Here is a 12,937-nt window from a genome sequence, read left to right as displayed (position 1 = left end):
TCAGTCCCATGGATTGGGTGAGGCCTGTTCCACTGAAATCAGGGTGGGAGAGGCCTGCAATAGGCGTTCCTTGCTCAGCTGCCCTTAATTCCTGGCTGGGGATGATGGGGGTCGAAGTCTGCAGATTTGGAAGGTGGCAACAAGGCCGTGTTTTGAGCTGCAAAGCCGCAAAAGGGTCTTTATCCTGCGAAACCGTCACTGTCCCAACCCCAGCTAAGAGCGTGGGAGCGACCCAAAAGAGAAGGAGCATGGGATGTGTAGTCCGATCGTGAGCATGGGATTCTTTTGCCTAGTAAAAAGATTGGAACTAAAAGCATTACACCACCACACCAACACTTTTCCATTCCCCAGCTTTGCACACACCGTTTCCACAACCCAGCTTTGCACACCCGCCCACCCACTTTTCCATTCCCCGCTTTGCACGAGCACTTTCCATTCCCCAGCTTTGCACACCACAATGCTGGCACCCGCTTCCATTCCCCGCTCGGCACCCATCTTTTCCACTCCCCAGCTGTGTACACACACGCCCCCCCGCTCTTCCATCCCCCGCCGCGCACACCCCTGCCCGCACCCACTCCCCAGCCTTGCCCGGCGGCCAGGAGGGCCGGGGGGGGTCGCGCGGGATGGGCGGGGTGCCCGGTGAGCCCGTCTCCCGCCCGGCCTGGGCGCCAGCCGCGGGCCCCTCCTGATCCGCGGGCTCCGGCCCGGGCGCGGAAGAGGCGGCGGGCGCGGCCAACATGGAGGGCGGCAGGCCGGCGGCGGCGGCGGCATTGGGAGCCGGGCCGGGGACTGCCGTGGAGCCCGGCGGCGGCCCGGCCCGGCGGCCCTCCCGTTTGGCGGCGGCGGTGGCGGCGGCGGCGGCGGGCCCGGCCTCGGCGGCGGCGTCGTCGCCCAGCGCGGAGCCCGCGGACAGGTGAGGCGGCGGCGGCGGCGGCGGCGGCGCGGGGGGAGCCGGGCCTGCGCGCCGGGCCGCCTCCCGCCGCCTCCGGTCCCATCGCGCGCGGCGGGGCGGGGCGGGGGTCCTTCTCCCGCGTGGGCCCCGGGCTGGGCAGCATGGGCACTGTCGTCCCGCGGCCCGGCCTGGCACGTCCGGCCCGAGCACGGGGAGTGTAGTCCGGAGCGGCTGAGGGAGGGTGTAGTCCCGCTGAGCGGGAAGGGGTGGCCTCTGGGGTGATGGGCATTGTGGTCCCACTCAGTCTGGAATGGGCGCTGCCTTGGGGGCCCGGCACGGCTGAAGATGGGGGTTGTAGTCCAGCTGGGCTGGGAAGGAGCACTCTCGGGTCGGGCATGATGGACAGCGTTGTCCTGCTGCCAGTCTGGAGTCGGTGCTGCCTCGGGGGTCCGGCAGTCCGGGCTAAGGATGGGGGGTGTAGTCCCCCCAGTGGGGGTGCCCTTTGCAGAGGGGATGGGGGTGCAGTCCCGTATCTGGGGCACCGGCTTTGGGCCCTGCGGTCGAGGGGGCAGGGGCTTGTCCTCCTCCAGCAGGTGCAGTGGGGGGATGATGGGCTTCGGAGTCACACCCCTGCGAAGCACACAAGGTTGGGGGAGGGCTTCGGGACCCTCACGCACACCCCTCTTCCACCAGAAGACCCGCCTGGGCGTTTGCAGGCCCATTTCATCTATTTATTTGCTCTCGTGCAATAACAGCCCTAAAGCGTACCTAACCCAAACATACTCAGAACAGCATTGAACACCATATGCATATATTTTTAAAGCAAACTTATCCAGACGTGTGAGCACACACGCATGATATATACGTGCATATATAAACATGCACATCCACGCACACCCAGAGGTAGCGAGAGGAGAAATAATAGAAGTTTCCATCTTTTTTCCCCCGTATATCTCCAAAAAGACAGTGAGTTTTCCTTTTCTCTAAGACAGGGTTCCTCAACCTTGGCCACTTGAAGATCCGTGGACTACAACTCCCAGAATTCCCCAGCCAGCATGGCTGGCTGGGGAATTCTGGGAGTTGTAGTCCACGGATCTTCAAGTGGCCAAGGTTGAGGAACCCTGCTTTAAGAGGATCGAGCGCAAAGCATAAAAACAGGCTGGCTGGATAGGAGAGCCGAGAGACGTGGACTGGGGAATTGACACGTATCTTGCAGAATGTGACGTGGCGGGTCTTGTGGTGGGCACCAGATTGGGAACACCCAGGCTACATACAATAAAATCCCCTCAAAGGCCTGCCAACAGCCAGATGACCCATACCTACACAGCGGCTGTGTTTGCGCAGCTGGAATGGGGTTGAGGAGTTTATGGTTCAGTGTGTTGTGGGAACTGAGGCACTTTCCTAGCATGCGGTGTTATCCAGGCCTTCCAACCACAACAGGTCGTCCTCACTTTGCAACCACAGTTGGGACCGGCCGTTAAGCAAAGCGGTCACTAAGTGAAGCCAAAACTGGGTTTACGATCTTCCTTCAGCTTTCCTTTGCTTTACAGACCTGCAAAGGTCGTCAATGCGAGGATTGGTTGTAAAGTTCCTTTTTCATCACCGTCATAACTGCAAACAGTCACTGTACAAGGCAGTCGCTAAACGAGAACTACCTGGTAAAGTGAATAGGATTTTTGCTCTTTTATAACTGGGCAAAAGAAGGAATTTCAGAAGCAGCAGTTTCCCCCTTCTACCCAACGACTAAGGGAGATGGGCGACGTATAAATTTAAAAATAAACAAATAAAACCCAAGCACCCTTGTTGATATTGGTTGCAGCCTGGCTCAGATTTCCTTGTCGCTTCCCAGAATCTGGCCCTGTTTTTTGAATCTTACACTAGATATCTCTGACTACTTCAGGAAATAACTTTCACGTTTAGGCATTGCTGAACCAAGAGCCTCTTGCTAAGGCTGGATTCTCCTTAATGGATTGTCTAATTGTAATCCCTGGGTTCCCTCTTCTGGAAAATCATTTGGATCTATAATTTGTTTTTGCAGCTTCCACTTGAAGACGTTTAGCAAAAAGAGAGGCCTAAGTGATGTAAACTTCCAGTTGTCCCTCAGTTGTTTGAGGCAAAACATTTTCCCAACTCTGTTCTTCCCACAGTTTGTACTTGTGTCTTCAGCCAAGTGGGAAAAAACACTATTGTTTTGCGTAACCTTTTAAAACGCTCCTTTGGGAGCACTACTGTCTCCAGAGCTCACAAAATAACTATTTATGGAATTCCATCAGGTATATTTATGACACATGTCCAATGCTTCCTTTTCATCATTCCTTTGCACGTTTATAGCAATTACCAATTTGCAATGGAATCTGATTCCAAGAAAGTAGGTGTAGCATCTGTCCTCCATTAAAATCCAGAAAAGATTTTTTGGTGTGTGATTAAATGTTTGCTTAATATTAGTAGGATGGACAGATTCATGTATTACTTGGACTTTCACGTGTTCACTATATAAAGTCTGTTCTGTCCTATTTTCTCTTGGGGTTTTTTTCCCCCACATTTTGTAGGAATTTTTACATTTCAGGGTGCATTTGAAAAGCATTTTCCTTCCAAATCGTTGGTTGTTTTGGTGGGATGTTAGGTGCAAGAAGTGGTTAGCTTAAGTTTTAATTGACAGAGTAAATCAGCCCGTGTGGAATTTGTATAGACTGAATTCCTCAAGCATTCCTACCTTTAAAAAAAAAGAATAAAGCACTTTTGATTCTGAACCTTTGCTGCAGAATGCGGCAAGACTCGCTTTCATGTCCTGTTCCTGTTCTTGTACTTCCTCTTCATTTTAAGCATGCCTGTTTATTAAAGCTTTATATCATTGAAAAATGCAAGTAAGTAAAGGTAATCGTTTCCTGTTGAGCTCAGCAAAGCTGCCTTTGAAAACTTCCATCTTCCTTATTTTTTTATTGCTTAATTATTTTTACCAGTCCACCAATAAGTTTATTGTTGTGACCACAGGTTGCAATCACATTGCGTAGGATAAAAAAAGGATGAAATTAGTAATGATAAAAAAAGAGGAAAGAAACAACAACAAAGAAAAGGTGTGCGAGAGAATTGAGTGAAGATGGAACCAATATTAAAACTTAAAAATTTCTAAATTTAAAAGAAAGCATGGCAACCTGCATGCTAAGAATTGGAGTTATATCCTCAAGGATGTAATTCATATTTCATTGTAGATTGGGCAGTAGAGGATGTAGTAAATAATATCCTCCACTTGGCCAACACCTCTCATTATTTTTATATTATGGACAGTGTACCAATTGTGTGTTCTTGTTCTTCCTAGCCATTAATATTACCTTTTATTAAGCTAGACATATATCCCTAATTTACTTTTCCTGAGCAATTTAATTGATCGGGTTAATTTAGAGATGGTCAGTTTTGATGTTCTTGAGGCATTCTGTTCTGCAAAGATTATATCGGCATCACACATTTTGAGTTAAGCAGTGTTAATGTAGAGTGCAGAAAAGAAGACGGCAATAGTAAGCTAAAGAAGAAAAAGGAAGTGCATAGCTAAAATGAGTTTACACTAGCATTGTTCACTATACCACTCCATCCAGTTCTATCGTTCCAAGCCATTTTGGTTCTCTTATGTCCATACATTGCTTTGTCCATTGCCATTAATTCTTTAAAATTCTCTCTTCTCTGTTTTTGAGGATCTCAGCAACTCCATCCAACCACTCTTAATCTTCTTTTCCTCCCAACTCATTCACTCTTCCTTCGTATTTTTGTTTTGCTATTTGATCTTGATTCATTCTCTCTCTAAGACCAAACTTTCTTAGCATGCTTTTCAGACCCATTCATTCTTGAACCTATCTCTTCTTGTTTTAGCATACACACTTCTTAAATATTCCATTCCTGCTGCATTCAGGGCCCTTGTGTGTTTCTTCTGACATACCCATAACGAAGTGGCCAGAAGCGTGCCTACTTATACACAGTCATTTTTGCTTTTTGGGGCAAATATTCAACCTTTGCAACGGACTATATACTACCTTCCACCTTTCTACCAGCATTTTCATGTTTCACAATGTCTCCATTCTTTTCCCCACCTTTGGTAAACGTTCTACTAGATACATAAACTCATCTAACAATACTTTTTCATATAGGACTTTCACCTTCTCTTCCTGTAACCATTCTTACTTCTTTAACCCCTCTTCCTTTTTTCCGTCCATTTTCTCCCAAGATCTTGTCTTGACACTGTCAAAAAATGAGCTATCCCACATTCAGAACTTTCATCACCCTCATATTTACTCCTTTTGTATTAACTTCATTACAGTCACTGGCCAGAATTCAACATGTTAATAGCAGTTAAAACAAAATAGTATAGTTTACAGCAAGATCATGAATACGACCAAACTGTGTCTGGTCTTACAAACAGTATGGTAATATTTGGCGATGTTCATAGAAACTGAATCTTACTGGTCTGATGATAGCAGCTGTACATTGAATAAATCAGGATTGCCTGGATCCTAAACTAGGATCTCTAATCTACAGTCTGTCTTGCAGGCCAACATACTGCTGCCCACATCCCATTAACAAGGAGGTATATTCTATATAGTGACTTATAATCACATTGCAGATGATTTAGAGAAATGTATGTTGTTTCACAAATTGATAACTTCATAATGGATTCGGTGCCATCTGACAGTAAGTGATTGGGCATGCAGTTCAAATATAGAGGCATGTTTGTAACAAAATCAGAAGGAGATATCCTATCCTTTAAAATTTCATAGTCTTTTTATGTCTCTTTTTTCTTTTCCAGAAGTGAAAATTTGATTAAAATTTGTTAGGGCTGCCCATAATTTTACTTTGAATATTTAGTTCTTACGGAATAATTCCATTATGCATTATAAACTTGATATTAGCCTGTCAACAAACAAAGCAGACTTCAGATGAGAAATCATGTAAAATTTGATTTCAAACCAAGGGTGTATTCTTCAAGCTATGTAGGAACATGCAGTAGGATCACATCTGTTTTACTACCTGCTGGTTCTTTGCTCCATATTTCAAATCAGACTGAAAGAAGAGTGCAAGAGATGATTAAATTTCCAATACTCTGGGACCAGCCATAGTTATTTCAGTTGACATAACCTCCAAGCTATGAACTAAGATCATTTTTTGAAGTGAGTGATTCATGTAAACTCTAAATAACAGCAGACTATTTGACTATATATAGTACGGGGTTTTTTTAAAGTCAGATAACCTGTCATGTTTGCTCTTGTAGCCCTACAGGATCCCATGTTGAATGGTGTAAGCAACTCATCGCTGCTACAATTTCTAGCCAGATTTCAGGGTCTGTGCTCTCAGACAACGTATCCAGAGAATATCGGGTAAGCTTTTTTCTCACTTATTTAAAGTATCTATTCAGTACTACTGTATGTCAGTGTTGCCTAAAATGTAATACGGAACCGGAAGGGGGCAATTATTTAGTATCGTGTACGGGGGTGTCCACAAGTTAGGGTCAAGAAAGTCAAGATTGCACACATGATACACAGAGTCCAACAATGCTTAAATCAAATATATAGATAAATATAAAACAATTAAAAACAAGCAGAGCTGTGATCATGCTGTCATGGTCGCCATCATGACTGTTTTGACTTTACCTTGTAGACACCCCTAGTTGTATGTCAAATTCATCTTTTGGTTTTCCAGGAGAAGGGTCACTGTTTTTTATATTATTATGATATCTCCTATGTAAAGTTGTGATACATCAATAGATATGACTCTGGGAGCCATTTGCCGTCTAAAACTGCTACTACATTGTAGGTTTCTAAAGAGATTGATTGTAAGAAACCCTTCAGCCTTTGTCCTGCCTTTTCACTTTTTTTGTAATTGCCACTGGGGATTTTGCTTGTCCCCTTAAAGCAAAATTAATTTTCCAGTCTGGTCTAGGTTCAGAATAAGGTTGTTTCTTTCTAGAACTAGCCAACTCTTTAAATTCTGTGGCTATTGGAATGGCTCAGCCTGTATTTGAAGATGCCTTCTGCATCATCTATAGCACTGTTTCTCAATCTTGGCAACTTTAAGATGTGTGCATTTCAACTCCCAGAATTCCCAGCCAGCAAGTCTGGCTGGGGAATTCTGGGAGTTGAAGTCCACACATTTTAAAGTTACCAAGGTTGAGAAACACTGAACTATAGTGAACTACTGCAAAATTTCTTTCTGAATGTCTCTTTCTACTCAGACCCGTATTCAGGAGTTCTGCAATGTGTTGGAACCAAATGTAATACTTTCCTGCTCCTTAAGCTAAAGCCATGTGACAAATCTGAAATTAGAATAGTTTTGTTGCCTTATAGAACTGTAGATTTTTAGAACTCAGAAATGGTATCTGCAGGAATCCTGGAGAACAGAATATTTTAATTTAACATGTACATTTCCATACCTCACATATGATGTCAGGATGGTCCACTGTAATTCTTCAAGCCACTTGAGTCTCTGCTTCTCTGGCATTGGGTCAGATTGCTGACAGCAGATGAATCTGGCAATCCTCTGCATGACTATGTTGCCTGACAGTGTTCTAGGTCTAATAAATATTATTAAACTCTGGTAACCCTGAAGTGAAAAATAAAAACTGAATGTTGCCAGCAAAGTGTGACCTTAGTGAACAAAGCTTCACCATATGGGTCGATCAGTTGTAGAAAAGATCCAAGGTTTTTTCCTGTTTCTTAGTTGATATTTGTTTATGGCCAGGTAAATAAAAGATCCATCTTTTTCTTTCCACCCATTACAATTTGGACTGATAAGTTGCCCCTGCAGTTATATTAGCTGATGGAATGGGAGGTTAAAATGACCACTCTCTATGCATTGTGTGTTTTTTGCTTTATTGGAGAATCTGAAGGAATATCTTTAGCTAACATCCTGGAGAACCATCTCCATTTTGGCTCAAATCTGGATGGAGCTCAGATCCCTGCCATCTACCATGAGAGTGTCCTGAAGAATTATATTTACTTCTCATGTTTTATTAAGATGGTAAATAAAGAACAAAAAGAAACGAATATTTAAACTTCCTGTAGAACAGTATTGAGGTTATAAATGTTCGTTCTAACTTTTGGAGTGTTGTGTTAGTTACCTCCCTGAAGCGATCAAGGCTTAAAACAGTTGGCTAAATTTATTCAGGAGGCTGTTGCCTACCCAGTAGTGCTGAATCATATTTAATTATACAGATTAAGTCTGAATATTTCAGTGATATGTATTTCCTGAGAACAATGGGTGTGGAAGGAATGAAATTATTTGTGCATGCATATTAAAATCTGCACCTTACCTTTGCTTTTGTTTTTTTCAATGACAGTGATTTTTAAAAAATCAGTGAAATAATTGTGCATCTTGAATACTATTATCACATTTTTGCTGACCAGATATTTCACTGTTTGGTCTTGTTCATGCCTCTGACCCTCTTGATATCTTTTGTAAACACCTTCAATAAATTAACTGAAGGGAGTCAACAATTTGGGGGGGAAAAGGAAAGGTCACTTGGTTATTTGAAGATTCTTGATACATTCATATTTAATCTTGTAATAAGTGATCATGTAGATCAGTGTTTTTCAACCTCAGCAACATTAAGATGCTTGGACTTCAACTCCCTGAATTCAGCACTGGCTAAGGAATTCTGGGAGTTGAAGTCCACCCATCTTAAAGTTGCTGGGGTTGAGAAACACTGCTGTAGTCCTGACTGGGCTTCTGAAAACATCATAATGAAGGTGGCCTTACCTGAAATCAGGATTTCAATCTATGACTTGTTGGATAATATTTGTATTTTAACTAACAGGTGTACAGGAAGCCTACCATCAGGGTAAGAATATATGTGGCTATCAGCAAGTTAGACTCTTAACTGTTTGTGTTTTTTTCTGTTGTGTTCAGAACTCGATGTGCCTTGGTGTTTGTTCTTCTTTACTTCATTAATGGTTGTTTTCAAGCAGCTGGGCCATCTTGCTATGCAGCATAACAGCTTGTTTGCCATAGAAATGTTTTATGTACATTCCAATGTTTTCATGAGCAGTAAAAACCAGAGTGGGAGTGTGCATATATTTAACTTATGTTGGAAAGGCAGGGAACCAACTTACATTTTATTCTATTAATTCTGACAAAATGGGTCCTCTCAGCTGATGCTTACATGCTCTAGACTAGAGTACAATATTAGCAACCTAAATGCGTGCAGTGTGTTCAAGTGGTTGGAAAGGGAAGTCTAAGGAAAGACGTAAGTCTTAATTTAGTCCGTGTCAACAAGAAGCCAATTCATGTCTCCATTTACACAAGCATTGCCTTGATTGTCAGACTCTTAGGACAGAGATTCTAAATCAGGGATCCAAGGAGGTTGTCACTGCAGTGACCAATATTGTTGCTCTCAAACTGTTAAAATACATTCATTCGGTGGTGATTTTTTCCCCCTTTTTTCTTTGCTTCCTTTCCCCCAAAATTATGTTGCACAGTATATAACATCAGGGCTCCTCTTTCAAATTATTAAAGGAAATAGACAAGAAACAAATAAAAAGAAAAAAGACTTGGATTATCTGCTTCCCTACTTTATAAGGGGATTTTTACCCATGTAATAAGTATGATGCATAAAGCAAATCTTAAAATAAAGTATCAAGATGAAAACAATTGCAATAAACACACTCCTCTAAGTCAATGTTTCTCAACCTTGGCAACTTTAAGATGAGTGGACTTCAACACCCAGAATTCCCCAGCCAGCCAGGCTGGCTGGAGAATTCTGGGACTTGAAGTCCACTCATCTTAAAGTCACCAAGGCTGAGAAACACTGCTCTAAGTCTTTCTTTGAGGGACAGGGCTTGTATTTCTGTTATACATTTCATAGTGTTACCATTTTTTTCCTCATCTCTCTATCTGATTGCTCAGACTTCAGCCAAATCTTTCCAGCTTCTTTTTTCATGCCATTGCCAGATCTGCTATACTTCCAGGCCCTTCATCTCTGACAGACAAGACTCAAACACAAAAGCTCAATTCTGCTCTTTTAAATAATACTTTAAAATACAATCTACCATAATCTTCTGAAGGTTGGCTGCTGACTTTTTAAAGGTCAACTGAATACTGCTTTCTGATTGAATGGGAACTAGGTAAGAATGCATATGGAATTTACCCAGTTCTTTAGTTCCATGACAAAACATGGACATTTAGATTCCATTTTTTAATATTATGTTTGAAGTCAAGGCAGGGCTGCTGACCAGAAAACGTAAAGATCTTAGAGATGTTCTGGACCCACAGGTTAAGTGGGCTCTTTCATAATGTATGTGGATTTTCAGAGAAATCAACAGCAAAAAATTGCAATTTTATTTTCACTAAGCTCCAACTGAAATTTAGCTTTTCATTTCAAGAATGAATGTAAGCAGCAAAGTAATTTATGGCCTCTAGCCTCCAAAACTGTTTTTCAGCAAATATCTCTAAAATTATCATGTGGATTAAAAAAGAAACACATATATTGCTATTACTTATTGGGGTTTTTTAACATTTTAATGAATGTATTTGAGCATAATTGGTTTCCTCTGTAATACAGTCTATGTCTTTGTATTTCATTTTCTGCAATTACATACATTTTTTTGAGAAGGGGTTCGTAGGTTTCCCCAGGTGGGGTCCATAGCACCAAAAGGTTGAGAACCCCCAGTTTAAATGGTAGTTCTTACCATTCACCAGTGGTCATCTGAGTTTATCTTGGATGAAAAGTAACCTTGTAAAGCAGGCTTGGCCATGTCTGGCCTGCAGGTATCATTGGAGTGCAATTTCACCATCACCCATGCTAGCTAGGCCTAATGGGAGAACGGCTGCTGGCCAACTGTCTCCACATAACATAAATAAAGTAAAAAATGTAGCCTCTTTTGCTTTGCTTTATTGAAAAAACTTCAAAGTTGACAATTAAAAAGAAAATCCTTTGGATGTTTTGGCAAGATATATTCTTGATTGACCCAAGAGACTTCCCATAGCCAGTATTTCCACTAGCCAGTCCAAAGCTGAATCTGCACCACCCTAGGAACATCCCTCCCATCAGAGGGGCATCCAAGAATCAGTGCTCCAGCCAGGACCTCCCCCTGCTTTTTCCCTTTGTTTTGTTGTGCTTTGGAGTGGCAGTCAAAGCCATGGGGCAGAACGAGGAAACATTCAAAGCCAGGGGAAGAGGGGTCTAGTCAAAAGGACCACCCATTCCGCAGATCTAGAGGAAACCCTGCAAAGCTCTCTGCAACATACAGTATTTGCTCTGGGACAGCAGGTGACCTGGAGGTTCTCAGAGGTATTGTGGGGAACAGCAATGTAGCACCACTCATGGATCGGCACAACTCTGGGAGGGGGGCCAGTTACGTGCAGAACCATTTCCAACTGGCATTTTAATGAAATGATCAGAACTGGTTGCAGCCAAACCCTGGAACATTTCCCTGAATCTTGCACAAAGTCACAGTTTGTGTTAATGAGCAGATTTCAGACAGTACCATTGCATTCTTAGCAGAATTGCCTTAATGTGACCAAAGAGGGATCAGAAATATGTCATTGTTTAATCTTCAGATTTTTGCATGGTTTCCCTTTCTGCTATCATGATGTGCTGTAATCAGTTTCTTCTGTTATTTTAAGCATGTAGCCTTTACTCTCTGCATTTTGTCTTTTCTGTTTTAAAGGTTAAAGATTTCTAATGTCAAAAAGACAGTACATACTTTTTGTTCTGTGATACCAAGGCTCACTCTTGGAAGGATAGAAATGCATGCATTCCTGTTCATTCCTTTTTTACCAAAGTAACTGGATTTCATAGGCGTCAACATATATACTTTAATGCCTTTGATTTAAGAAGGTATAAAAAAGCCGACCAAGTGCATCAGTGTTAAAGTATCTACTGTCTCTTTTTTGAAAAATTCTGTCCTTTCACCTGTTCTGTGCATGTTTTTTCCCCTCTTACTTCTGCTTGCCCACTGCTGCAACATGCAATTCAGGAGACTCAGGATGGACACAATGGCTATCCTTCTGACGCAGAAGTTGATCAGGTTTATATTTATACTCCTATTTTGTTCCGTCACTTATTATGTAGTGTTCTACTTTGGGTGTTGGAAAAGTGCAAACGTTAGGGGGTTTTGTTATCTGTTCTTCCAAAGCTTGACAATCGAATTGAGGACATGAAACGTGTAAACACAACTAGCGCTGTGAGTTTTGAGGGACATAGCAAATAAATGCATACAAAGGATATAATTGCTAAATTGGGGATTCTTTTTTTAAATGCTCAAAGTGTTAGCCTTACTCTTTTCCCTTCCCATAGCACCTTGAACTTCTGGGTAGTCATAGCCTTTCCAGATGGAGGGTGCACGTCGCCCTTGGATCACCCCTTGAAAGTAATAAATACCAAAATGCCTTTGCAGTCGAATATCTCCACTAAGCACATAGCGCATCACCAGAGACAGACAACTAGCCTGGATGGGCACAGGGTATGGCCCTCCTGCACAGGATAGGCACGAGCTATGTTGCCATTGTTCCTGAGATGCAAGTAAGATTGGGTGGACACTGGAATTGCATGGCAGCTTCAAGGAAGCAGGCACTCCTTAAGAATGACACTGCTGCGTGCCTCTTACACTTTTGCAGCTTCTGCCTTGCAAGATGCAGAATTCATCTCCTTTCTTCGCCTTCCTTAATACTCAGTGACCATACTTGGCACCAAGGGCTGTGGGAAGAGTTGCACCCCCAAGTTTCCTAGGTTCTGCAGAAAGATGCAAGGAGGCAGCCCCAGTTTCCAAATTCTTCTAATGAGAATTCTTCTGCATTCTTCAGTGTAAGCAAGCCCTGGAAATATTGTATAGTCAGAGGAATCGGTGACCATCCAAAAGAGTTTTACGTGCATGTACGCATTTAGACATATTCATAGAAGTTTTGGAACTCTGCTGTCTTCCCTGTTACAGCCATAAAGGCCTTTGAAAATCTTTAAGATTTCAGAAATGATTTGCTCAGGTACACTGGCAGCAACCAAAAGAACCCTTAAACATGCAGAGGAAATTGTGCAGCTCTTTGAGTTCCACCCATCCATAAAATCAGAAC

General features: G+C 42.7%; 1 protein-coding gene across 5 annotated transcripts in view; it reads left to right on the top strand.

The window, feature by feature from the left end:
* Window positions 1-458: 458 nt before the first annotated feature.
* Window positions 459-12,937, top strand: part of MTMR1 (myotubularin related protein 1) — a 42,570-nt gene continuing 30,091 nt past the window's right edge. The window contains exons 1-4 of one of the 5 annotated variants that reach the window (XM_088151523.1): window positions 459-913; window positions 6,147-6,252; window positions 8,688-8,711; window positions 11,848-11,898. In XM_088151523.1, coding sequence (XP_088007649.1) covers window positions 738-913; window positions 6,147-6,252; window positions 8,688-8,711; window positions 11,848-11,898 — 357 coding nt within the window. In that variant the 5' untranslated portion in view covers window positions 459-737. The remainder of the gene's footprint in view (window positions 914-6,146; window positions 6,253-8,687; window positions 8,712-11,847; window positions 11,899-12,937) is intronic. The other 4 variants (XM_088151519.1, XM_088151521.1, XM_088151520.1 and 1 more) reach the window with 4 other exon arrangements.

Source organism: Python bivittatus, unplaced genomic scaffold, assembly GCF_059951505.1.
Source record: "Python bivittatus isolate LINGU-HERP-01145 unplaced genomic scaffold, Pbiv_v1 ctg000670_np1212, whole genome shotgun sequence".
Classification (NCBI taxonomy): domain Eukaryota; kingdom Metazoa; phylum Chordata; class Lepidosauria; order Squamata; family Pythonidae; genus Python; species Python bivittatus.
The sequence above is the reverse complement of the archived record's forward strand: the minus strand, read 5'-3'. Positions and strand labels throughout refer to the sequence as shown.